This window comes from Gymnoscopelus braueri (genome assembly GCF_963280865.1).
Source record: "Gymnoscopelus braueri genome assembly, chromosome: 13".
NCBI classification, from domain to species: Eukaryota; Metazoa; Chordata; class Actinopteri; order Myctophiformes; family Myctophidae; genus Gymnoscopelus; species Gymnoscopelus braueri.
Genome location: NC_137615.1, coordinates 40,136,923 through 40,163,860, shown reverse-complemented (window position 1 = coordinate 40,163,860; position 26,938 = coordinate 40,136,923). Strand labels below are relative to the sequence as shown.

Here is a 26,938-nt window from a genome sequence, read left to right as displayed (position 1 = left end):
GCATTATTTCAATGCTTGGTTTCCCATGTGGGTGACTGGGGTTTGAATCCAGGAGGTCAAGCTGACCTATTGCTATTATTGTCCAAGTGCAATAGTGAAACTGGCATCCAAGGCAAACCTAAGTTTGTGTATGCACTAGCCTTTCAACCATGCAGGCTTTCAGACTGAAGTCTGATTTATCTGACCAATCCCCGATCCACACCGCGGCATAGAAACACTTCCCATAGCAATTAGCTGTAATAGCATCAAATTGCCGGCTCCATCAGAGGGCAGTGAATCATCTCATTAGCTCTTCTGCCTCTCCACCAGCTCCCCCCCGCGGCTCCACAGGATGCTCGGGCCACCCCACCAACTGAGCATCTGACACTGCAGCCGGCTGCCAGACAAATAACAGGCTGTACGCACAGTGACATGTTCTCTCATACGCACACACACACACACAAGTGCACAGACAAACAAGTTAACATGCAAGTACATAACAAATACCCACTGATAGCTGGTGTACAGAGACACACAAATCTACACAGTGGCACAACCATCTCATGTATGATTCATATGCAGTTGTCTTTGTATGCACAAACAGCTGCAAAAAAAAAAGAAATCACTTAAATGGTCATGGCTGAATACTCCAGCACAGGGTAAACTGGACATGTGGAGCCAGGTGTTTTCCTAACTGTCCAAATGGCATCTGCCATAATAATGTTGGCATGACTATGCCCATTTTACTGGTAATAGATTTGATTTATTTATGCTTTGCGAATGCAGATGGCCAGCAGTCCCTTTTAAAAAAAAGTCTATTTAAATGCTGTTTTAATTGGTGATAGAATGAATGTACGCAATACCCACACCTTTATTTCTACCTTCTGATGCATGGCCTATACATGATGCACCCAGTGTTGCCAGGTCTGCTTATTATAATGTTCCCCAAGATGGTATTTGAAAATAGCTGATGTATATGTTTAAAGTGCTCATGTGGCCCATAGTCGCTTCTTTTGGGCTTGTTTTCCTAGGCCTGGTTGCTTGTTTCTCTCACAGAATCTGGCAACACTGGATGCACCCCTAATCAGCCCAGGCACAGTGGGCCAGGTCGGATGTCATCTTTATACTGTATTTTGTATTATGTTGTCATCATATTTGTTTATAATAGTGTTAATTCTTATTCTGTACTTGTTCTCTACTGTTACGGCCACTACACTTGGCTGGAACACCAGTGACCATAACATAATAACAGGACAAAAATCAGGTCTCAATTGCAATAAAATGTACCTGCTTTGTTTCATCCTTACTGTGATGCTGTTATGACAACTAAATTTCCCTTGGAATCAATAAAGGTCTAGATAGATCTATCTATCTAATTCATATATGAACAGAGACTAAAAAGACAAGATTCCAGGTGCTGTAATGGTTTAGGCTAGAATACCATCTCCTCTCTGAGTTTTCACTAATAAAAGAATGTACTGCATTTAGGAAAATATACAAGGATGGTTGACCACCAGTTAGAATTTTAACAGCAAATGAAAGATAAGATAAAGATTAATATGAAATGGATTCATCATGAGGCAAGCAACTGATATTATAGGCTGAGTTTTAAGTCACCACAAGATTTTACACCACTAATAAACAGTATCACAGCAAAGACATGATTCCAAAACCTACCTCAACTGAATAACTTCTCTTTACAATTTGGCACATTTTACAACACCAATAAACAGTATCACAGCGAATAAAATGTATTTATTAAATTAATATTATAAACATGACTTGAACTTAATAACTTCTCACAATTTGGCACATGCAGGCACAGCTATTATAACCACTAAGATGAAAATAATAATTTGGCTAATGGCAAGGCTAATGATATTGTACAAATCTTGGGAGCTATGCCTCGGGTTATTAGCAATTTGTTTTGCAGCAAGCAGAGCAAAACACAAGACAACATTAGGACAAGAGAATTTGAAAACTAAAGAAAAATCAAGGAATGATACAAATATATGACATAACCCATGAAACCCATAGTGTCGCTATTCTGGGACTGTCATAGGTGAACAACAACAGTGAAACTAGGTGAACATTTGGCAAAAATAACAGATCTACAAGCTCACAATGCACATTGCGACGCATTGTGAGCCTAGATCAGCTATTTTTACTATTCAAACTTACAACAAAGTATAGGGGTTTTAAGTGGTTTAAAAATATTTTTTTTGTAGTTGCAAGTGCCATAAAAAGTTAAGAAAGTTGTGTAATACTGTGCTGTTTTTGCCATACGTTTTGTAACATAATTCATAATATAAAAACTATACCTGTGGAAAAGTAAAATACAAGACTTTTCAGCTCTCATAGAGGCAGGTGGACCACTGCCTGGTGGCCTGGATTATTCAGACTATCGTCAGTAGACCAGTAGCAGTAGGTCAGATCAGATTGCAAGGCAGCCTGTCAGATGTGCTTGTGAGCAACAACGGTGCTCCCAAAGGAACTGTGGTGTTTTTTTCAAGAACAGGTCCCCCAACTCCCATCTGGGTGGAGGTGGTGGACATCCTCCAAGTTCCTATATTTATATACAGTAGCACTTTTCAAGATTCCCAAAGTAGCTTTTCAAAACAACACAAACTAAACAAAACAAAACAAAATAAGGTTATTAAGACCAAAAAACAAGAAGGGGGGGGCTTTGACAATTAATATATTTGATTTTTGTGCAATCTACACAGAACTTTCTACACACTGTCTATTGACCAATATCTAAAATCTCACTTCAAAAAAAGGTTTTTACCATCACTCACTACCAATCGCTCACTATCATGAGCCAATATATGTTGCAGATGTCATGGCTTTTCACAAAAGGGGAATAAATCTCAAATAACCTAGTTATTACTACTCATACTGCAGTCTATGTTACTACTACTTAGTTATTTGAGAGAATCTGTTTTCTTTTGTCAAAATAAGTGTTATAATAAATTCACAGACCATAATCATAATTCATGAGTAGGCTGGCATTGTAGAATCAATGCTAAATCTGTATTTGTATGATGCCTTATTTGTAATGGAGCCCCATTTGCTCAAATATAAAGCCTTCTATAAAATAGTGCAAATTGTACCGCTCTATGCCAATAGTCATACCTGATATTCTTGAATCGGAAATTAGAACACTGAACCAAATGCTGCCCAATTTGAAACCCATAGCTCCACAGTCTGGGCTGAACCACCCACAGCTTGAGGCACCCACATAGGCTCACTATAAGAATTTTTATCAAATTAACAATTACATTTCTTGACAAGCCTGATATTTGACATGGTTTAAGTGTTCTACGGGGAAAAAAAGGGCATTTCAACTCAAAGGTGTGGAATTTTGGATACTAATACTTTTGTACTTTTACTAAAGTAAATTTTGAATTCCGGACTTTTGCTTGTAACAGAGTATTTCTACATTGCAGTATTGATACTTTTACTTAAGTAAAACATTTGAGTACTTTGAGCAGTAACCTCAACTAACCTCAACTGTAGCCTATAACAGCCATAGGGAGGCGATATTTCCCGACTTTACCGTCCAAATATCATATAGAAAAATCATATAATACTGCATTAATTCAATGTTAACTGTCAGAATTATGCAACAGTGTTGCATAATTTATCTGGATCCTAAAGTTATTAGTAGTTATGTAGTCTGGTAAAATGTGTGTAATGTTGTATTGTAATAATAATATAGACTTTGTATTACTGGTCGTGGTCACGTGAACTCTTGTTTGGCCATTCAGCACTTCCAACGTTGCCATGTCCGCTTATTATAAGCGACTTTGGGCTTGTTTTGTTGTTGCTTGTAGTTGTAAATACTGGTTTGTTGCCGGTTGCGTTTTTTTTTGGCTTGTTTCTAAAATGTAGTTACTTATTTGAGCTTGTCTGTTGTTTCCAAATGTTGTTTAATATGTATCTGTCTGCGGACCCCCATCTGAAAAAAAATTATGCCAGCCAGGGGACCCCATATGGGGGACCCCTATACAAGATTTGTGTTGTTAAAATGTTTCAAAGATATTCCACATTTTTCAAAATGTTTTTGGTGTGTGAAAATAGCAGATCTACAAGCTCACAACGCGTCACATTGTGAGCTTGTAGATCTGCTATTTTCAAAAAGTTTAAAAATCGAAGGGCTCGCTTTCTTTTGGGGCTTGTTTTCATACCTCTGGTTGTTTATTTCTCTCGCGAAACCTGGCAACACACTGAGCACTTCCTGTTTGGGGGGTATTAAACTGAGAGAGCTCCAGTCAGGTAAGCTTTGTTTAAATAAGATAAAGATAAATCAGTATTGCTCATAGTAACTGAGTGGTGAAATAAATCACATTGTCAACATTGTAACACTAGGGTAGCTGTCGAATCATAGAGTAGGACTTCTAATATCTAATGTGTGCTAGCTATAGCTAGAGCTAACGATACGGTTATAATGGGTTACTGTGAGCCGAGGGTATAAAATATATACAGATATGATCAGTGGTGGTCTGGTGGAACAAGTACTCACATTTTTTACTTAAGTAAAAGTACAAGAAATTTGCAGTGGTGGAAAAAGTACTCAAATTCTTTACTTAAGTAAAAGTACCAATACTGCAATATAAAAATACTCTGTTACAAGTAAAAGTCCACAATTCAAAATGTACTTGAGTAAAAGTACAGAAGTATTGGCATCAAAATGTACTTAGAGTACCAAAAGAAAAAGTACTAAAATGTTTGAAAATAGCCTATGTATAAAATAGGGCTAAATTGGTTAATGTATGTTTTATAACATCATAATTTACATCTGCAAAGTAACTAGTAACTAAAGTTTTCAAATAATTGTAGTGCAGTAAAAGTACAATATTTGCCTTTGAGATGTAGTGGAGTAGAAGTAAAAGTATTGGAAATTGGAAATACTCAAGTAAAGTAAGTACCCCAAAACTGTACTTTTAAGTCCAGTACTTGAGTAAATGTACGTTGTTACTTTTACACCACTGATAAAATACATAGATATCATTTATTACATAATGTAATGTGAGTCACTGTGGACCTGAGAGTAATTCCTTACAAAGCATGTCTGGCCAATAAATCATATTGTGCTTGTGTTCTGGTGTCAGTAGTTATTACACTGCTATCGTGATTCGATCTAGCTCAGATATCAGTCAAATATTCTCAAATATAACCAATAAGTCATGTCTTTATTTTTTTATTAATGAAAGATACATTTATATATGGAGAACCAAAAATGATCCAGCTGTTGTTTTCATCCCATGGAACACTGCTGCCCTGCCAGCAAACACCAGATGGATGGTGTGTTGGGTGACATGCTTTGTTCAGCTGAGCTGGTTCCATGTAGTTCCAGAGACGCTCATTGTTTAGATTGTTTACTATGTAAACCATGCCAGTCCTATGTAAACCATGCCAGTCCCTGCCAGGCCGTACCAGCTGTTACTTTCAAACTTGTGGCTGAGGGTCACACTGTAATTTCAGCACAGACTGGCACAAGGCAGCCGGCCTTTGACCCCCTCCCCTCAACCCCAAATCTAAATCTCCTCCAGAATAAATAACAGTCTGTGTTTGGCCATGTGCAATCTGGGAACATATCGGCAATCTGGATCTGTGTTGAGAGATTAGGGCATCTGTCCACAGTAAAATAAATCAATAATTATTGTATATTTTTTAAGGGTTATACCGCTTAGTATTTGTATGCATTCAACGGTTGAGTCAAACAACAGGAAATTTAAAGACTAAGTTATTAGCCTTTAATTGACAATGATGGGCATGTTGACTGCGTTGTGTTTCAGCCTGCTGAGATTTCCCATGACTGTTAGGTGACGTGGGGATTGAAATTGCTGGGCTTCTGTTTGTAATGTTTAGTGTAATAATGTGTCCTCCTGCTCTTCTGTCGTTATAGTAATGGTTATACAACAACCATTAGCCCTCTGAGTTAGTGTTGACCCTGATAATCTTTGTCTTTTTGTATGACTGAATGTCACTGTGCAATCTGGCAGCGACAAAAAAAAACCCACGGCACATAGAATATGACATTAGACATTTTCCCACCTGCTTCCCTGTACTGTCCATATATTTCAGCACAAACAGGAAACCACCAAGGCAGCAAAACTGGTTTGCATTGCTCACTTGTCCCACAGCTTAGCGTAAGACTGCACTTTATTTCAATGACCTGATTCCTGCACGTTGCTGCACTGTTGTTGTGAAGAACTGGAAGAACACCGGCACCGAATGAAGAAAACCTTTGAGACTTTACTCCACATGGTTTCTTCTTCAAAGTGTCCTATTAGTGGAGTTTGTGCAAATAAACAACAACAACCCATACATTCTAGCTGTAAACGTATAGCTTATACTAATGTATGCTGATTTGAGCATTGTATGTATGCAATAACTCGATGGACCATCTACCTCCCCCAGTTATTGGAAATTCTGTATCGTCAGGTTTGCAGCGAATGAATAAACTGTCTTCTTGTTCTTTCATAACAGATACATGTGCCAGATAATCCCCACACCAAGAGAGTAAAAAAAGAAAAAACGTTTCAGTCATTCAGTCCGACTTCACTGTAGCCTATGGTAGCCTTTTCATAAATGATATTTGTACTTAGGCTGTCGTGAAAGTTTATAGTATTTAGAGAAATGTAAAGTTTCAAATACAAAAGTAGTAGTAGTACTTGTGAATTAGCAAACTGGACATTTAGACTGAATGTTTCCTTTATCCTCATCTTGCGCTAATGCACACAACTGTTTGGCCAGGTTTTATTTTTGTTGTTTCTCATAAGCGTGCATCCGTTGTCCGTCAACAACACAGCCGTCTGTGCCTTGACTTCTGTGCTCTGACTGCTGCTCGCCACTGCCAGGCTCTCTCCCCACCCGCCCCCTGGCCCCCTTGTCAAAAACTCCTCAGGAAAAGGCTGTTAGCGTCTTTAGAGACGTCGGTTAATAGTCTGTTAATAGGCTGAGCTGTGCTTTTGCCTTTGCTTTGTGCTTGAGTCCACCAATCCACCTACACGAAAAGAGTGAGTCAGTGTAAAGTCTAAAGTGTGTAGGTGTGATGTCTTTTGACAGAATTCAGTAAGAGGATTCTTGAGCGATAAGAAGACGATGTCGACAGAGAGGATGGAGAGGAGTGTGACAGTCTCCAACGGAGCAGGGCCAGTGTATGAGGAAAAGGAAGACGCACTCAGGTATGTCCTCCACCAATCATGTGTGGTCCTTGAAAGACCACTCGGTGGCAACGTGCTGTTTAGACACAATACTTGCATATTGTTGTGACATTAACCCATTGAGCCCGGGAACGCATCTGTGTGTCATTTTTTGATTTCCTTGGCTATTAAAAAATAGCAGATATACAAGCTCATAGCGCGGCACCGAGTGCTGCACTATTTTTGCAAATCTTTGAATATATATATATATACATTTTAACTCAAATTTTCAGCTTCTGGGGGTGGGTCCACGGACAAATACATATAATTTTGGGGGTCCTTGAAATGTTTGAGAACCACTGATATTATAGCAACATAAACATTAAAATAAAAAAACTGTTAGGATTTAGAAGACATTTGTATAATTTCTATTATCTACAAGCTGTTTTTGAATAGCCAAAGAAATCAAAAAAATTACACACAGATGCGTTCCCGGTCTTAATGGGTTAAACCCTGTCTTTGTTTCTTCCTCCAGACCCGATGACCTGTCTGAGCTGCTGGCAGCAGGGACCAAAGAGGTTCATGAGAAGGCTGAGAACACCCAGTTTGTCAAAGACTTCCTCAGGGGACGAATCCGCAAAGAGCTGTTCAAGGTCAGTCTGCAGAGGAACAGAGAATGTGTTAGCAACATTTTATGAGACCTTTTATACGCTTCTATAATATTATTGCTCTTAAAGGTTAAAAGGAATACTCCACTGTTTTGCCACCGACAAATCGACAACCCTTTAAGTATCTCTGAAGCAGGAATTCAAAACCAAAGAAGTGACTTTTCTTAGCAAGTATTGCATGTAACAAAAGGTTTTCGCATTGATCGACACGGTTAATGTCACATATTGATTTAAGCAATATTACACGAGAGGGTGTGCTTTACCGTCATTATTGGCGGTGATGCGGTCAGGAACGAGGCGAAGCCGAGTTCCGCCTCCGCATCACAGAAGTGCCAATAATGTAAGGTAAAGCACACCCTCGAGTGTAATATTGCGATTATACAACAGTTACCAACAAAACACATCAAAATGTATTCATATTGTGGAGCAATTCATAATAAAATGTTTCGCTATTATCCGTTTCCCTGTAAAGAGAAGAGTTTTTCACTGAGACATTAAATAGTCCCTGTAGCAGCACTATGAGCCTGAGGCACAGTCTCATCAACACAGCCGCTATCAATGCTTGCGCAGTGGAATGAATTCCAGTAGGCTATATGCTCCGTCGTACGACCGTGTCACGTGGCCAAAATAACTGATCTACAAGCTGACAACGCGTCGCGATGGCGACGTGTTGTGAACTTGTAGATCGGCTATTTTCGCCGTGCGATACCTTCGTACGATAAAGTATAACATACACTGGACTGTTAACGAAATGGGAGTAATTTTACTTTAACACAGGAGGATATTTATAACCTTCTAACCATTGATCAACCGTAAGTCCACCAAATAAGTCAAAATTAACAACATAGTCCATTTTGCATAGCTGTTTGTTCTCCGGTGGCGGCGGTGGGTCAGGCTATGCAGGCTACTGTCTGTTTGTTTTCCTACCGTGGGACTGCGTGACTTCACAGCACAGCTGTGCGCTATATGGTCTAATCAGGTGCGGACTGCAGTGCGGAGTGATTTATTAATGTGATTAGGCCCGTGCTATGATGCTGGTTTGAAGCACGGCTAGAAAGCTATTTCAGCCAATCAGATTTCTTGGTCGGAACTACCTGTTGTATAATAAACCCTCACACACTGGATGGCGGAGCATTGCTTGAATTCATGGAAGGTGGAAGGCCTGCAAAATGAAGCCTTCGTCTTAACCCATTAAGATCTGTGTAACCACGTAAACCATTATTTTATACTTTGGCTATTCAAAAATAGCAGATATACAAGCACATTTTTAACTCAAATCTTTGCTTCTGGGGGTCCCTGCCACTGACATAGCAACTTAAGTTTTTCAGAAAACTGACCTCAGGTCTTAATCTGTTTAAAAAGGAATTAATATCGTTCACACAGTGGCGTATTTTGTTAACCGTTTCCTCCGGCCCTCTGCAGCTGGGCGAGGTGGCGCTCTACTACACGTACACCGCCATGGAGGAGGAGATCGAGAAGAACAAAGACCACCCCCAGTTCGCCCCCCTCTATTTCCCCACCGAGCTGCATCGCCACGAGGCCCTGGGCCGCGACCTGGAGTACTTCTACGGCCCGGACTGGCAGAGCCAGATCAGCTGCTCCCCCGCCACCCAGCGGTACGTGGAGCGCATCCACCAGGTGGGCGAGGAGGACCCGGCGCTGCTGGTGGCCCACGCTTACACCCGCTACATGGGCGACCTGTCCGGAGGCCAGGTGCTGAAGAAGGTGGCCCAGCGGGCCTTGAAGCTCCCCGCGACCGGAGAGGGCCTGGAGTTTTACCAGTTCGACGCCATCCACAGCGCCAAGGCTTTCAAGCAGCTGTACCGCAGCCGCATGAACGAGCTGGAGATGGACGCGGAGACCAAGCAGAGACTGGTGGCCGAGGCGGTCAAAGCCTTCCAGTTCAACATGGAGGTGAGGAACAGGGAGGGTGTGTTTTGGTAAGAGGAGGAGGTTAAGGGGAGGGGGAAAGGAAGAAGAAGGTTGGATGCATTGCACTGTTGTGAAATCTGTACCACTTCCCTGGGTTCAAAGCTTTAAACCATTTAAAACCGCCAACACAGCTGTGTAACCACTTTAATCATTATTTCATACTTTGGCTATTCAAAAATAGCAGATATACACCTTGTAGATCTGCTATTTTTGGAAGAATCATGAACATTTGTGCAAATCTTTGAATAAAGATATTGTTACATATATATATTTAACATTTATAACTCAAATCTTTGCTTCTGGGGGTCCCTGGAACGACATATTTTGAGATGGGGGTCCGCGGCCAAATACATATCATTTTGGGGGCCCTTGACATGAAGAAGTTTGAGAACCACTGATATAGCAACATACGTTTTTTATTTATTTATTTATTTATTTACCAGGGACAGTGCACATTAATCAACATGTCAGTTTATCACGTCCACGTAAATGAGCCAGAGTTAGCCAGAGTTGGCTAATTTTCATCTATAGTCCCTGAGCAGGCTGTTAAAAAATTGTGATCTAGCTATCCATACAAAAACAGACATCATCATCAACAATACAAGACAAGACATAGTACAAATTATTACATTAATTACAGTAAAATATGAAACAAACATATTTGACTATTTTTATATTTTATATATATTTTAATATTTCAAAAAACTGTTAGGATTTAGAAGACATTTGTAGAACCCCCAGAAGCAAAGATTGGAGTTAACAAATGTTCGCTTAAAAAATATATATATTCAAAGATTTGCAAACATTTTCATGATTTAAAAAAGTAAATTGTCAGCCTTCTTCTACAGAGATATTCCTTCTGATCTCACGCCATTAATTTCACAGTGACATGTCTCTTGATTATATTGGCCATAGCTGTAACATTTGGGAATGCCATTTCTCTTAGTGACTTGCCTCCATTTTATACATGCGTTTCACTTTAAGGACTCATCATGGCTTGTCAGTCAGGTCCGTTGAATTCTTCTTGTCTGTACCACTACCATTATGTCCCCCATGTGTTTGCATTGGCAGGTGTTTGACGAGTTAGAAGAGATTGGAAAGACCATCCAGGAGGAGGTTTTAGATGCCGGCATGCCCGTCCACGGAGCCATGGATGGAGACATCAACAAATGCCCCTTCTACCAGGCCAAAACGGGTATGACTTCTTATAATTGTATAATTGTATGACATTATACTCTAGTAATTAGGTAACGTAAACGTAGAGGGCATATAATTGATACATTGATTCATACGACTTTGATGAGATCATGACAATGTTAAGGAAATGCTGCCACGCATTGACAACTATGGTGTCTTGGTGCAGACTGTTTGTGACTTAAAGGAGTAGTTCACCCCCCCAAAAAATCCTCTTTTTTTATCAATTACACACCCCATGAAGCCTTGAATTCATGGATTTTCTTTTGTTTTTGTCGCATTCCTAAGCCAATAATTTGATGACCGGGTGGGTGTATTTCCGGTAGGAGACACAAAGAGGCTACTTTGTGTCTCCTACCGGATACATTTAGCATCTTTCCACCACTAATCAAATTATTGGCTTAGGAATACAACAAAAACAAAAAATGAATTCAAGGCTTCATGTTTCAGTTTTCTGAAGCTGTGCAATTGATTGAAAATAAGTCATTCTTTGGGTGAACTACTCCTTTAATTTGTCGCCGAGACGGATTTCTTCTATACGCAAACTCACCTGGCAATAAAAAAAATAGTTCTGGTTCTGACGGAGAAAATCTTCCTGTTCTCCATCTCTTCCCACAGCGGCTAGTGGTGGAACGGCGTATGCCGGTCAGCTAGCCATGGCCGCACTCAGACATCCCACGGGACAGGTCCTGTTCGCTGCTTGGGTCGCTGCTCTGGCTGGATTGGCTGCGTGGTACTTCATGTGATCCCAGCCCTCGGTTGCTGTGCTGCTGGCTGGATGGGGAGGCTAGGGGGGTACGTGGAGGAAAAACACAAAGGAGGAAAGTGGGGCCACAGAGCTCTCGGACCGTTGATGTGAGCCATTCATCCCCAGACCCTTGTAACCACCTCTTCTCCTGTTAACCCTTTTAAGTTCTCCACCTCCCTTGCATTGGCTTTCCGGCATGGTTAGTCATCTCTCAAGCCCTTATTTTTGTAGCTGTTTTGTCCCAGGTTTATACTTTGTTCTGAGGGTTGAGGAGGGGGGGGGGGGGTTGCTTTATTTACATAGTATCCTATGTAGACAGGAAACTGACAGAAGAGAGGGGGAAAGAACTGGCAACACAGGTCTCCAACCGGGATTGAACCGGAGACATGGTTTTGTAGATGAGGCACTATGAAAACACACACATGGTGTGTTTATAGTTTGTAGGGATGTTGATGCCGAGTTATCCTTGAAACCTCATTTTGGTTGCTGTGATGACTTTTTTGCCTGCTTATTTTTGATGAGCGCCAGATCCAAGCATCCAAGGCTTGACTAGACGGCCATGCTTTGACAAGCATGGCAGTCCTGATAAACGTCTATAAAACCCCTGCCCTGATAAACGTCTATAATTGGCTGCACAGATGGTGCATGCGTTAAAGATGGTGGATCCATCTGTCAAAGTTGGTAAATGACAAGCTTCCAAAAAAGAAACAATACTATGCATATTCTTCATTTGTGAGATAGCACAGTTATATTTATGCAGGGCAGACGGCTGTGTTCAAACAGTTATGATTTATATGACACTTTTTCGGTTTTGTTGTGAAGGTCCAAGTAGATTAGACCTGGAAGAAGAGGAGCTGAGGGTTAATTAATAACCAACTAATGAACACAGACCTGACCTCAAAATGGCAAACTCATGAACGGTTCTCACGATCGGTTATTTTTCTCCTCTACACCTAGAATGTAGTTCAAAGCATCTGCACGAGCACAGCTTTACAGAATAAGTACTGTATTTCAATTGGTTCATATTCCATCCTGTGTATTCTTTTATCAATACATCCAGTAGTCATCTACAGTTGGTAGTATTAGACTTGTGGTTGGAAGCATCAGGCGTTTGAGCCCTGCATCTAAACATCCATGTGATGAATAAACCTCCATCATTTCCTAGTAAATGCACATTTTGTGCTTAGAATGACTAATAATGCAATTTATTATGACAAGTGCGTGCTCAAATATAACTTCCGTGTTTCTTGAATAGTTATTTGCCAACACAAATCTGTCCATGCTGCTTTGTGTTGGGTTTCATTGTACAACTTCTAACAGTCCAAGACAGAACTAATTGTTTAACTCATTATACTGCGACATCCGTCCTTCAACAGTGCAAATGTATGCCTAATTTATACTTCATCGTTCGACGGAGTCTGTTACTAAAATGTGACCAAAAAAGGCTCCAAGCTGACAGGCTTGTATGCATAGTGGTGATTTGCATAGCTTTTCCCATTCTGCCTTCTTCCCATGAACGCAAAGTTCAATTGACACGAAGGCTACAGGCGCTTCAGTTTAGTGTTTTATTGAAACCGAATGGAACAGTTCACATCAGGTAACACTGATTATAGGTTACTGGCTATAACCAGCCCTGCTTCCGTTTTTGTATCCATGTCTGATGGATATAGCAATATACTGTACACCGTGTCATTGAGATGTCATATGTGACTATTATATGATGGCACATGATAGCATTTTTCCACAACAGCACATATATACTGTTTATCATATAAATGCACTATTCTGCAACTATTTGCTTAATGTCATCGTAATGACATTCCCATTGATTGATTTTCTTCATCAAACTGCCATTACCTTTTGTTTAATTTCTTGTTTGGAGATGTTGACTGATTGATTACCAAAGGACATTAACCTGAAGGACCACAGATATGGAACACAGGTCCCTGTGTTCTCTGTGTTTTTTTTATACATCTGTGGTCCTTTTCATGTTTCCATAACCAGATGTGGAACTTTCCTTTATTAGCAATGCTTGATTAGACTAAAAGACAGCTTATGATATGAATCATGGCTTGTTCTTTGGGACCCAGATTTGAAAGCCAGAGTATTACCCATTGTCACTTTGCAGGGCAAATGTATTCATGTTAACTATGATGTCTCATTTGCAGAAATAGAAAAATGGTGTATATCGAGGTTTTTCTTTACTTTGTTTTTCAATTGAATGCCTCATTTCAAGCCTGACAGCTCAAATTGAATATTTCTAAGGATAAGGCATGGTAAATGTCAAAGTAATTGGAAAAAGAAAAAGCGTCTGTCTTGCTCTCTCGAGTTGCTAGGTGATTACTCAAGGTCTTTCAGTATTTGAATCCGTTCACAGGGAGCTTTGACTTGTGCATTTGAACATCACCACCTGAAAGGTAGTATAAATGTAACCATTGTATGCTTTTACCAGACCAACTGATTTGACTTTTATAACATGTGGTGGCGTCGCTCCATTTTAGCTCCTTACTTAAATTATAGCAAGCTTTCCAATCCCTGCTGCAGAGAAGCAGTCTCATAACATTAGATGCTTCGCTGGAGATGTTAACTGCCAAAAGCATCTTGATGAGTCAGATGAAACAGTTTTGTTTGATCCAATCACAGCATCTTTTATTTGCTTCACTGCAAATGATGTGTGGGCTTTGAGATTACTATTTTATTCCACCCTAACTTTTAATAAATTGACTGATGCACATGTTCTCTCATTGCACACAGGCAGAGACCACTGCACTAAATAGGTGGCTCATTCTGGTTATTTTGTGCACCTACCATCTAGATTACAAAAAGGTGACATTTTGAAGTTTCCCAAATTGGAACATCATTGGAAGGGTCAATATTTTTGTAAGGTATAAACTGTACTGGATATGTAAGGTCATAGTTTAGAGCCGTTGGATGGGAATATAATGCTTTATGACCTTTAAAAACCAATAACACAATGTCTAAAGATGAATGTTACCCCCCCCCCCCTTTTTACATTGTCAGTATGATATGATTTTATTCCAGTATTTTGGACACGTTAAAGTAGTGACTTGAATCTCAGGAGGAATGGACATGGTCATACGCTAAAATATTTGAAGCCTGGTTAGAGCATTGGTGTTCGGCCCGTAAATGTCCATTTTATAATTTCTTTTGCATTATTAACCATTTCTCAACCCTATTAAGCTTTTTCAGTGACTGACAGAAATGTCCTTGTGAGAGTACGATATTAGCTGACAATTGCAGGAATTAATTGTGCTGTCTATTACTGAATAAAAAGTACATTTCCTGTTCGTCTGACTTTTCACTATGCTTGAAATATAGTGTTATATATATACACACACATGTGTTAATTTGACCCAACTTCCAGACGCTTTACCAGCAGAAATTTGCATCCAGAGTATACATTTGTTCTAATCATAATGAAAGAGCCAAAAGATAGGAATCACGGACAGATTAAAAACGTTATAAACATAGTGGACATTCAACACATTTTTGCTCTTTGCGTCAATTGTATTAAAGAGAAGTGCTCCCTTAAGTCATTTTATACAAGACACTAGTCTTTTCCCCAGACCATACATTTTATTATAGATGTACAGTACATACAGTAATATATATCTATGTGACACATTGATACAACTGCATAATTAACAGCTGTCTATTTACATAACGATGAATGGGTTAACTCTGTAGCTGAGTGGGTTTTAAAGGGAAGAACAGGGGTCAATGTCTTAGAGAGGGAAAGATTGATCTTTGAATTCTGACACCAGTTATTAGGGTCAGGCACAGGTGTTCCACACACTCAGCCACTAGAATTCAAAGGTAAACCCATAATCTGTCAATGTTCAACTGAATAATGACCTGAAGTACAGAGGCTTGTAAGCAGGGATGAAAACATACCAATCAAAAATAAACATAAAATAAAAGGAATCAACAACGTTGCTGAGGAACACTGTTTCAGCCCAGATTAAGTATTTAATTCTGTCTGAAGCCTTTTTCAATGACAATTTCCGTCTACATGGTGTTATCACAACCATGTAGGTATTCTGGCTATTCATATCCGCAGGACAACGCAACACACGTTGAGTTTATAAATGACTTTGTTGCTGCCAATTTGGCATTGATGGGCATTTAGATTGACAGGGGAAGAACTTAAGGGGCAGGACATTGCCTTGTGTGTGGATGCCCAGTAGAACAAGGCAAGAAATGTTCAGTCCATTATCCGCTGATCGTGAATGGTCACTGGGACAGGTACAGTATGTAGATCTGTGTTGATCAGTCCAGAGACCATTTATAGGCCTCAGCCAACATCCAATACTCCTTAACACACTGCTGCCTCTCTGCGTATGACCATAGCCTCGTAGCTGATCTCCACTCTGCTTCTGTCCCTCTCTGACGGGGGCAGCTCAGCTCCCAGCCGACCTTTTACCTGGAGGGTTGAGGGAAAAAAAGAGATGAAACCGCCTGTAGAACTGGAGAATTGCTGCAGTCAAGACAGTGCACGACAGCTGGATAACATTGTTGCGGTCGGGCAGAAACCTCGTATCTCAATTTCAGCTTTTTATGTTTCTTTTTTAATGTACTATCAATCTGGGAACCCAAAGCCAAATGAGAATGAAAAACAGCGCCCTCTGCTGTTTGTACTATCTCATGTTGGCTCTGGGCTAAAGACGACGCATCTGTGCGCAAAGGAAACCGGGGTTTTAGTCTGCCTTCACGCTCCTTTTCCGGGTGGTGCGACTATGTTTTCATTCCCACTAACAATATTTCTACACGGAACACTAACACCACTTCTCCCAGAGAACATGGATCGTTTTGGTTATAAGCCCACTTGTTTCTATGATGAAAGAGCAAGTTAAAATGTGAATATCTTTCCGTGGTTTTGTCTGCTCCGCGGACGCCATTGTTAAATTAGTTTCGGCTTGTTTCGAGTAGGGAAGGATCAGCGGACACGTAAATCCCGCCCACTACATTTGATTGGGTAAAGCGCGGCCTGCTTCCTGATCTGAAGGCACGCCCACGCCCACACAGTGTGTACACGTTATGACGAACCTTCACGACAGATTCCAACGCAGAGCAGAATCTGTTCTTGAGAGATTAATGTACTATTAATGCCCTAATTTGTCATACAGTGTAACACTGTTTTCCGAAAGTTTTTGGATATACAAGGTTTCCAACCGACAGCAACTACATGCTGAAGGTCAGACACGAGGGAGAGTCACAGGAAAATGAAATAAATAAATGGATATAACAGTGGAATCCAAGTGTGCATTTTACAAATGAGACAAGCCACAAACCAGTTCATTAACCCATTCAATCTGGGAACACATCTGTCATTTTAGATTTCTTTGGCTATTCAAAAATAGCAGATATACAAGCTCATAGTGCCGCGCTATGAGCTTGTAGATCTGCTATTTTTGAAAAATCATGAAGATCTGTGAAAAGATTTTAAGCAGACATTTCTAACTCAAATCTTTGCTTCTGCGGGTCCCTGGAACTAAATATTTTACAAATGTTCGCTTTGAAAAGACAAGATTTGCACACATTTTTACAATGTTAGCAGATCTACAAGCTCAAAAAGAAAGAAATCTTAATATGACACAAATGATGCTTTCCCGGTCTTTAAAGGGTTAAAAGAAATACCAACATAAGACTTCACATTCAGTGTGCTAGTGTAAACTCACTGTGCACAAGAGGGAGACATTCAGAATAAATTAACACTAATCCTACCTAGTTTGTGGCTGTCAGGAGGAGCTAAACAATTTCTTTAACTTGGAGAAGAAGCCCCCCTGCTTCCCTTCTTCCTCCTCCTGCCTGCTCTGCCCTGCCTCAGACCGCTTTGCACTGCTGCCCCCACCTGGACAGAGAGCGGCACTGCGTCACGGCAGGTCATGTACACTACAGTAATGTCTGCATATACAGTATGTCTGCATTCCGCCGATACGTGACATCAGCCTGCGTGGCTGCAAACATAACTCGGCACGAACGTAACTGGCTCTACGAGGCGGGGCAAACTGCACAATTGCTGTAGCAGGAAACTGACAAAACAAAAAGGCGAAGACTTTTGTTTACTGTATGTCTGGAGTGGTGAGATTAACCCATTAAGACCTGAGGCCGATCCTACAAATGTCTTCTAAATCCTAACAGTTTTCTGATGAAAACATATGTTGCTATATCAGTGGTCTTCAAAAAAATGTCATGTCAAGGACCCCCAAAATGTATTTGGCCGCGGATCTCCCATCTCAAAATATTTTGTTCCAGGGACCCCCAGAAGCAGAGATTTGAGTTGAAAATGTTCATGCACTTTTAAAAAGAAATGTTCAAGATTATTCAAAAATAGCCGATCTACAAGTTGTGAGAGCTTGTGTATCTGCTATTTTTGAAAAGCCAAAGAGATCTAAAATGACACAGATGCTTTCCCAATGTAATGGGTTCAAACAGGGACATCCTACCTGTGGTGGTGGTGGTGATGCCGTTGACCGTCCCCTCCACTTCTGTCTCGTCCTCAGCGTAGCTCATCAGTAGAGCTTTCTGTTTGTCTGTCAGGGTCCTGCACAGGAAGTCAAGAGGAGTGACAGAGAAGGCTTGAGGACAAGAGTATCTACACAAAGTCTTGGTGAAAACCAGCGTCTCTGAAGTGAGATGTCTGGAAAGATCTTGTCATTTCTAATATTGTACGTGTGTGTGTGTGTGTGTGTGTGTGTGTGTGTGTGTGTGTGTGTGTGGTGTCTTACTTGGGCACTTTGATTTTGACATGGACGTAGTGGTCTCCGAAGCCGTAGCCACTGATGCGTGCGATTCCCTTTCCAGAGAGACGGATTCTCTGGTCTGTCTGGATGCCTGCGGGGATCTGGGACGAATAGCAATCCTATATTATTGTCCAGCTCAACTGAAGTAGGCTGTGTGTGTGTGTGTGTGTGTGTGTGTGTGTGTGTGTGTGTGTGTGTGTGTGTGTGTGTGTGTGTGTGTGTGTGTGGGGGGCCTCAATGTACATTGCTAGGCACGACAGAATTGTTGACGTATTAGTCAAGGACATAAGTTCATACGTTTCATCATCTGCCAAAATGTATAAGCACTCTTGTGTTTCAAATGCCATGTTCATGCGCAATAATGAAAATGGTGCCATAGCTAATAAGGCTTCATATTTGGAAGCCTCGGTAATGTCCACAAATATTTTTGGTAGATGCTAGTTATATGTTGTAAGTTGATTACTTGTTCACAAATATTAAGTATGTTGTTGTTGTTGATGAGGACAGTAGAGAAGTGACCATTTTGGAAGTGGCATTCCTTACCAAGGTGCTTAAGTACCAACGTCTTAAGGATGCTATTATACAGCGTGGTTACGAATGTAAACCACAGCCTCGGTAATGTCCACAAATCAGTTGTGAGAGGCCTGCAGATGGCAGGAATGCCTAAGTCAAGAGATAAGGCATTGGCAAAATTCTGTTCAGTGTCTGTGATAATTGGCAGTTGCCATATATGGAGGAGGCGATGCTTCCTGTACCCGTGATCTGTATCCTGAAATACTTGTTGAGCTTTGCCACGTTTGTGCATCTACTACTGTGTGTTCAAGAACTTCTTGTTAAAATGTGAATGCAAATAAAGATGTTAAATGTGTGTGTGTGTGTACATGTGTCCCCTTTTAGGACACTTAACCAAGTAAGCCCTATATACTTTGTGTAAGGAATAGCAAAAATAGCCTTTCTATTAACTATTTTAGAACATTTTTCACCTATGACAAGCCCAATATAGGGATGCCAGGTTGAAAGTGGTTAAAGGTATTCCCATCAGTGCTGTCTTTTCTTTTTCATCTCTGATCCAAGAAATTAAGATAACATTCAAATTAAACAAATTCACAATCACTTAACTAACCATGCGATAACTGTACAAAACTAGTGTATTTATGACTGTGTTTACCGATAAGTTGAGTGCTTCATAGAGGCCCTGTGATCTTGCTGTGCCTCCCAGAATAGCTTGGGCCACAGAAATGAGCAGGTCAGAGTGGATATCTGCACCGTCCCTCCTGAACACTGGACTCTTCTGGACCTGGGCACCAAAACACAGCATACCACACAGGCAGTCACAAATCTGTGTACATTTCAGAGATGGGCACACAATCAAGAGAGTTTAGACTCGACCTGTTGATAAGGGCTCATGAACAAGTCTTTCAAAGATTGTCATGGCACAGTGAAAATGACTGAAGCAAAGTTGTTTTGATTTGTACAAACCTCCCTTGTCAACACCACATTGTGTGCCTGACAACCACGAAGTCAACACAGCACTCTTCACTGTGCTGGCAAAGGCTTTATATCTTTGCTATAAGCCTTTGCTACTACATAAGACAATGCTTGATTTAGCTTTCAGCAAATCAACATTTCTCCATTATGATATATCGAATTCTAAAGTTATCACACCCGTATGGTTCCTATATTGGATACCGTCATGTATTACTAAGCAGAATATAATTTGTAGCCAGTGACATTTCTAGAAATAGCGATATTGTTGGAAAGGCTTAACCATTCTGGAGACTTGGCACTTGATTTCGACTTCATCGACTCTAGCGAGAAAGACTTCAAACTTGACAGCAACTGGAGCGATGGAACACCATTCTTTCCCCTTTCATTTAGGACTGCAGAACCATCTCTTCAGACTCTACCTCACCCCTTAGCACTACACTTGTATTACTTCTTGTTGCCTATGTTTGGTAGATGCTAGTTATATGTTGTAAGTTGATTACTTGTTCACAAATAGATGCTAGGTTTGACGTTTATCCTAGTTATTTTGTTTTCTTTGTACTGTCCATAATTTACCATTTACCCTGGCATTTGTTGCCTAGGGTTCATGCTACTTACTTCGATATTGCAGATCTTGCAGTTGCTCTCGATGAGAGCTCAATGTTTAAATTGTAATCACTTTTTTCCCCACGTCTCTGTAGACTGCGTGCCTATGGGTTTTGCACCACTGAACTTTCAAATGTGCATTTGTCATTTGGCTTATGCACTGCAACACTACTGTAACATCCAGTCTATGTAGTTGTCAACAGACAACTGCTGACACAGGCGGATTACATCCTGCATTAACATTCTCAGTCACCTGAGGATGAGTTGCTCTTCTGTTTTTCCTTACATATCACACTAATGCATGAGCATTACAGTCATTGAATGTGCGCTTTTTTACCACAATTTCCAACCCTACTGCACTTATGTCTTTCTGAAATTTTCCTATTGTTCAGCAGTCTTCGTGACTGAAATCTCATGCCATCCCTGCCCCAAAACCATCCCTCTTTCATAGTCACTTAGGTATTTTTCTCACGCCATCTTGATCCAGAATCAAGGCCAACAGAGGCCACGTTTACACGGCACGACAAAAATGCTGTTGCGTTCTCACTTTTTATTTTGGGTTTACACGGAGACGCAACAGTGATTCCCCGTGTTGCCCATTTACATGGAGACGCGGGCAGAGCGTTTTCAAAGATTTCAAACTCTGGAAAGGATTTTCACTTTTTGCGTTTTCAACCCCCGATAACTCTGCTGCCGTCTAGACGGAAGGCCCATCTGATATTTTATTTTGCCGTTTTCTCTAGAGACCGCTGTCGTCTAAACAAGGTAGGCTATGTCATATGTGCCATATGTGAATTGAAACAGCAATGTCTTGCAACTAGGTCTTTTCCTCATGCCACTAAAACGCAGTACTCATGACAGCTTGATGTCTCACTTACAGTATGTGGAGGTTGAGGTTCCTATAATTTATGAACTTATTTTAGGCTCTTACCCGGAACGTGATGAACACCTCCTTCTTGCCGACGGGCATCCTGACCGTCTGGCCTTCCTCCACCCCTACAAAAAAGAAAGCCCAGACAAAACAAAAAGAAGCAAAAACAAAGACCACCGTTAAAGACGATGTACGTTGATGTGCACAATGGACATTACTTAGCTACTATGTTTTAGCAGCAATTGCGATGTGAAAACCAATCTCTTTTCATTGGGTAATAAGCATACAGAGTGAAAACCAACAGTAGGTGAGAGGCTCTGACCTGCAGGCACGGGGACAACCACCGTCTTCCTCTGTTTGGTCTGTCCGCTCCCACGGCAGGAGTTGCAGGGGGTGGAGATTACCGTGCCTTTGCCACCACACCGCCGACAAGTCGAGCGCATCACAAAGGGCCCTGTATTCACCGTCTCCTACACAAGACACGGTGCATTCTTTTAGCAACGCAGCGCACAGAACATGCACCTTTGGGTAGCTTAGCAAGAAAGGGTTTGGCGGATATATAAATATAGATTTTTTGGACGACATTGGCATCAGCAATTATGCAGCCGATATTTTTCCAAAACAGCTGATCTACAAGCTCACAGCGCGTCTCATCGCAACGAGTTGTAAGCTTGTAGATCAGGTATTTATAGTAACTTTAAACAAATCAAAAATTTGGTAAATCTAAAATAAAATTGGTCAATCCATCGGTAATCTGGGACTCTCTAGTCTCTCAAGCTAGACTGTTGACTCATACAATTTTCAAATGCTTCTGTCATAGTCTGTGAAACGGAAGTGCTGAAAATGATTCCGGGGTAAAGCGGGTGCCCCGCCTCCCCCCACACTTCAGTTGCTTTGCAGAAATGACAATAAAAAATATATTTTAAAGAGGTTTTAAAACGGAAATGACAACTAAAGGCTCTCCAAATTCGAGATCAACATCGGACCCAAAAATGTGGCATCGGACGGGCTCTAAAAAGGGTTGTATAACAGGACTCACGTACCATGCCAGAACCGTTGCAGTAGTGGCAGTGCTGGACCTTGGTCCCGGGCTCGTGGCCCTTGCCGTCACAACGTTGACAGGTGTCGTCCAAACTGACAGACATCTCCTTGTTCACTCCCTTTGCCGCCTGAGTGAATGTCAGCTCCATGATGTACTGCAACAAAACAAACACTGAAATTCTGATGCCATTTTGGACACAATAACGACATTTGGATAAATGTGACTATTTGCCTGTTACATTTACACTTGGTTATGGGAACACTACCAGATTAGGATTCCACAGCAAATCAAGAACCTTTGACTATCCATTCTTCAATATTCTGCACTTACCTCTTGTGGCTGATCAAATATGGCACCGAAGTCTCCGAAGCCCCGGGATCCAGAAAACTCGCCAAATATCTTGCGGAAAAGCTCCTCTGGGTCCACGTTTGTGGTCTGTCCCCTCCAGTACTGCTGGCCTCCACCTGCCTGGCCGGCATCAAAGCCTGCTGAGCCATATGTGTCATACTGCTTCCTCTTCACCTCGTCACTCAACACCTGAACGGATATGATATGGTTACAAGGGGTTACACCTCTCATCATCATAGTGACACACAGTTGAACCATGTTCACTGTGGCGTTCCTATTTTGGTCATGTCATATTAGACATTTTCAAAAATAGAGGATCTTCAAGCTCATCAACACGTTGTGTAAGCTTGTAGATCGGCTATTTTGCTAACTTTTTGAATAGGGCTGAAGTGGTGAAACTGGAAGAGTTAGCTGGTTCTTACTGTATTGGGCTGGTAGATATGACAAGAACACAAAACCAAAATCCAATCAGTCATACTGAGTGGAAGGAAAGTGAGTACAGCTACTGTAGGCAATATTTTGATATTATATCGATACTGTGATATAGATATTGTCTGATAGATCATAATATTGTGACATGGTATGTGTTGTCTTTTCTTGGTTTTAATCACTTAAGTCTTATTTTACTTTCATAATGTGTCAGAAATTGTCAAAAATAGCCGATCTACTGTGCTGCTTTATGAGCTTTTAGATCAGCTTTTTGTTGTGGTTTAGAAATTATCATCACAACATTGAGGTATTTGGTCAAAAATAGTGATATATGATTTTGTCTATATCGCCCCACCCTAACTATAGCTGTCAGTTATTCTTGCTCTTGCATCAGCAAAGGCGAAATCCTAAAATGTGTCATCTAAAAATAATGAGGATTGTAAACAACAGATGTTCCATGACAATTGAAGCATGCCATGATAACTAAGGTTACAAGAAGGGTGGGCACCACGATGTAAAATTGGCTATTTTGTCCTAAATGTTAAAAAAAATATATATTTGAAAAATGGTCTAACGTAATGTAAAGTAAGAATGATTGATGTGAACATGCACGCCACGGTATATCAGACATAATTTTATCCTTCAACTTCTTGTTTATGCCCCAAAATGACAGGATATACAGGTTTTGTAGCAATTGCGGAAATATTAGACCTTAATTGTCGAATGTTTAAGCATGTTCTAATCGTGTATACTTAACATTACTTAAACACTTTTTCCAAATATACATTTCTTTTTAACATTTTGGAAAAAATTACAAATTTAACACCGAGGTGCCCACTCTTCCTTAGTGCCCACTCTTCCTGTTACCATTGGGTAGAGCAGTTGAGTAATAGCATGTGAAAAGACTACAGTAAAAACCTCCATGTTAATTTAACTGAGAGTGTAAAAATAGACTAAAAATAGACACACTCAGTTAAAATAACACTGAGGATTTTAGGGTGTAAAATTGAAATTAGGTGTCAAGTGGAAGCTTTGCGGAAGGACTGGGTCCAAACCTCATAAGCTTCAGCCAGCTGAGCAAATTTCTCCTTAGCCTGAGGGTCTTCTTTGTTTGTGTCAGGATGATACTTCTTGGCCATCTGATGAAGGACAACAAATGAAAGTATACAGTCATCAGCTGATAGGACAAACACAGACTAATGTACCACCAAAGACACTGATCAAAGAGAGCCAGACCACTATAATCAGCAAATATTGGACTTTTTTTTACTACATCGGTATTGGCGATTATACAGCCAATGTGTTGTGATTTTTAAACGCTTTCAACATGGCATCCTTACCAGCGTCTTTCAAAAATAACAGATCTACAAGCTCACAATGTGTCACATTGCAACACATTGTACGTTGGCTATTTAAACAAAGTTTGAGTAGGGCTTAATAATTGGATAAATAAAATAAAAGTTGAGTGTATAGTTATTTTCTATTTAATTGTTTGCTTGTTCGTTGTATAATTAAAGATGCTGTAAGTGATATGTTTTGTTAAAACGAAATGTTAGCTCTGTATTCCATCAGGAATCATAGCTATAGAGTGTTTGTTCAATAACAGGGGTCTTCCCAACTCCCCAGGTCTAGTACTATGCCTAATCAGGCCACAACGATACATGGGTCTGGCTCTAGTAGTCACAGTGATCAAACAGGAAGAAGCAGACCTGATAGTATGCTTTCTTGATCTCCTTCTGGGTGGATGTTTGAGGAACCCCCAGGATCTGGTAAAAATCCTGCTTATTGTTGGAAGGGACACTTGTGTGGAAGGACAGCGTGCAGAGAACATGAGGTGATGTAACCCCTGGAACTAAAGAAATGTTGAGTATAGTAGGAAATTCAAGTTAAGCTGAAATGATAACATGTCAACCATAATCGCAATCTCTCACTTGATCCATAGATCAGGGATTTTCAATGGAGGGACCCTGATATCAAATGATGAGCTTGATACAATTTAGGTTGAAATGAAACTGTCTAAATGTCATAATTTTACATGAGAAACAGAATCATATTGGGGACACAAACATATTGTTAGAATAGTCACTTGCACATTTTTTTAATTGTAATCATTGCAAGTAAATTGAATTACAGATCAATGAGCTGGGGAACCTCTCAAGGACACCTGAGGGTCCCCAGACTAAACTTTGAAAATCCCCACCACTAGATCATGACATAATAACATCTATGCCATCATTCTAGCAAAAGCGTCATGTTATCTCGTTAACATTGTCAGCTACCTTGTTCAATAATTTCCAAGCCTTTCAAAACACTGAGCCAGCTGACATCTAACATAATCTGATGGAAGGTTCTACACACGGCGTTTCCAGGTTTACTAACATTATGTCATGTTGTCGACATGATATGACATATATGTATGTATTAGCATACGAGGTCTGTAAAAGCAAGCATTGTCGCAGACCAAGCGTTGCATAAAATACACACATAGGTCAGTGACAGTGACTGGCTGTCATGCTAAAACACGCCACATTTCAACCTGAATAGTCTATACGTCACCGAGTTCAATCTATTTAGAACACAACACATGCCAAGTTATCATGTGAATCCGTGTGACGTGATTATAAATGGGATAAAAACGTGAACTTGCAACTAGCATTCTACCATTAGCCTAGCCTAGCTTGACGTAATCCAAAAAAAGAACCGATCTACAAGCTATCAACGCGTCGCCATGCGACGCGTTGATAGCTTGTAGATCGGTTTTTTTTTTTGGCAAGCGACACCGTCGTACCCCGGGGGTGTGCATGCATAGCTAACCTCGCGTCACAACCGGTCTGCGTGTCTGTTTACTGCTCAGTGTTCGGATCCGGTCTGGAACCCGCCTACCGTATCCGGTCATTTTGAACGGCGCACATACGGACAGTTTCCGTATCCGCTCCAGACCGGATCTAATCCCGCAAACTGCTAAAGTGAATCGATCCCGCGTCCACCAGCATCAGGGCCGAATCAGGCACTCACCCGACACTCCTCTCAATGTCACGCCGCTCACCGCCGTACCCCTGCCGCCGCCGCCGCACACGCCGCCTCCTTGCCATCCTCTCTGGAGTCCTCCTACGGTGCAGACAGTCCGCACTCCGCCGTGAGCAGCGCGGATGAGCCCGCTGCGAGCAGCCGCGGCGCGGTGCTGCCCGGAGAACACCGCGACCGTTATCCAACGTGTGGAACTGCGAACTGCCGAGGACGCCATCATTCCTCGTCCACAGTGCCTTCCACACTACACCAGCTGCTTCTGCTACTGCTGCTTACTCGGGATCTGCGCATGCCCAACACAAAGGGGGCGTGGCAAACGCAGACTGTCAAAGATGTTCTTGTTTCAAACAGAGTGTTTTCCTCCGAGGTGGAAAGACTGGTGACGCGAGGTTAAGCAGAGTGTAGAAAGGAGGAGAGTAACGTCACGCTCTGATCTCGCCGCAAAGCGGGCCTCTATGGGCATTGGATGGAACTATCTCACGCCTTCCGCATTCCATTCTTACAATGGGAGTCAACGCTAGTGACATAACTCTCTTTATGGCTCTGGTTTCAAGATTGTCAACACATAGATATCTATGTGTCAACACATGTCATGGAAAAGGCTTCCTTTTTTTTTTTTTTAACAAATCTTTATTTATAATCTCATGAAATAATATACGAACAAACACAAACAACATACACAAACAAAGAAGTT

General features: G+C 41.0%; 2 protein-coding genes across 3 annotated transcripts; one reads left to right on the top strand and one right to left on the bottom strand.

Moving 5' to 3' along the window:
• Window positions 1-4,198: 4,198 nt before the first annotated feature.
• hmox2b (heme oxygenase 2b) lies at window positions 4,199-14,980 on the top strand. Its single transcript, XM_080447894.1, has 6 exons — window positions 4,199-4,257; window positions 7,054-7,172; window positions 7,666-7,783; window positions 9,221-9,712; window positions 10,802-10,925; window positions 11,543-14,980. The coding sequence occupies exons 2-6, from the start codon at window positions 7,090-7,092 to the stop codon at window positions 11,668-11,670; spliced, it is 945 nt and encodes a 314-aa protein (XP_080304020.1). The 5' UTR covers window positions 4,199-4,257; window positions 7,054-7,089; the 3' UTR covers window positions 11,671-14,980.
• A 196-nt stretch (window positions 14,981-15,176) lies between these two features.
• Window positions 15,177-26,525, bottom strand: dnaja3a (DnaJ heat shock protein family (Hsp40) member A3a). 2 transcript variants are annotated; one of them, XM_080447893.1, is made up of 11 exons: window positions 26,233-26,524; window positions 24,927-25,069; window positions 24,273-24,356; window positions 22,771-22,977; window positions 22,442-22,594; window positions 21,721-21,868; window positions 21,459-21,523; window positions 19,605-19,733; window positions 18,422-18,537; window positions 18,140-18,237; window positions 15,177-16,116 (listed from the first exon to the last, which is right to left on the bottom strand). In XM_080447893.1, the coding sequence occupies exons 1-11, from the start codon at window positions 26,462-26,464 to the stop codon at window positions 16,094-16,096; spliced, it is 1,398 nt and encodes a 465-aa protein (XP_080304019.1). In that variant the 5' UTR covers window positions 26,465-26,524; the 3' UTR covers window positions 15,177-16,093. The 2 variants fall into 2 exon arrangements, with proteins under 2 accessions (XP_080304019.1, XP_080304018.1); XM_080447892.1 differs by lacking the exon at window positions 15,177-16,116 and adding an exon at window positions 17,397-17,544 and having other exon boundaries at window positions 26,233-26,525.
• Window positions 26,526-26,938: the final 413 nt, after the last annotated feature.

Excerpts from the sequence above, each read along its gene's own strand:
- dnaja3a (XM_080447892.1), bottom strand. The coding sequence starts at position 26,464 with ATGATGGCGTCCTCGGCAGTTCGCAGTTCCACACGTTGGATAACGGTC. Across the intron at positions 24,357-24,926 it reads TCAAGAAAGCATACTATCAG|ATGGCCAAGAAGTATCATCC; the intron begins GTCTGCTTCTTC and ends GTCCTTCATCAG. Across the intron at positions 21,869-22,441 it reads ACTGCAACGGTTCTGGCATG|GAGACGGTGAATACAGGGCC; the intron begins GTACGTGAGTCC and ends TGTCTTGTGTAG.
- hmox2b (XM_080447894.1), top strand. The coding sequence starts at position 7,090 with ATGTCGACAGAGAGGATGGAGAGGAGTGTGACAGTCTCCAACGGAGCA. Across the intron at positions 7,173-7,665 it reads GAAAAGGAAGACGCACTCAG|ACCCGATGACCTGTCTGAGC; the intron begins GTATGTCCTCCA and ends TTCTTCCTCCAG. Across the intron at positions 10,926-11,542 it reads CTTCTACCAGGCCAAAACGG|CGGCTAGTGGTGGAACGGCG; the intron begins GTATGACTTCTT and ends CTCTTCCCACAG.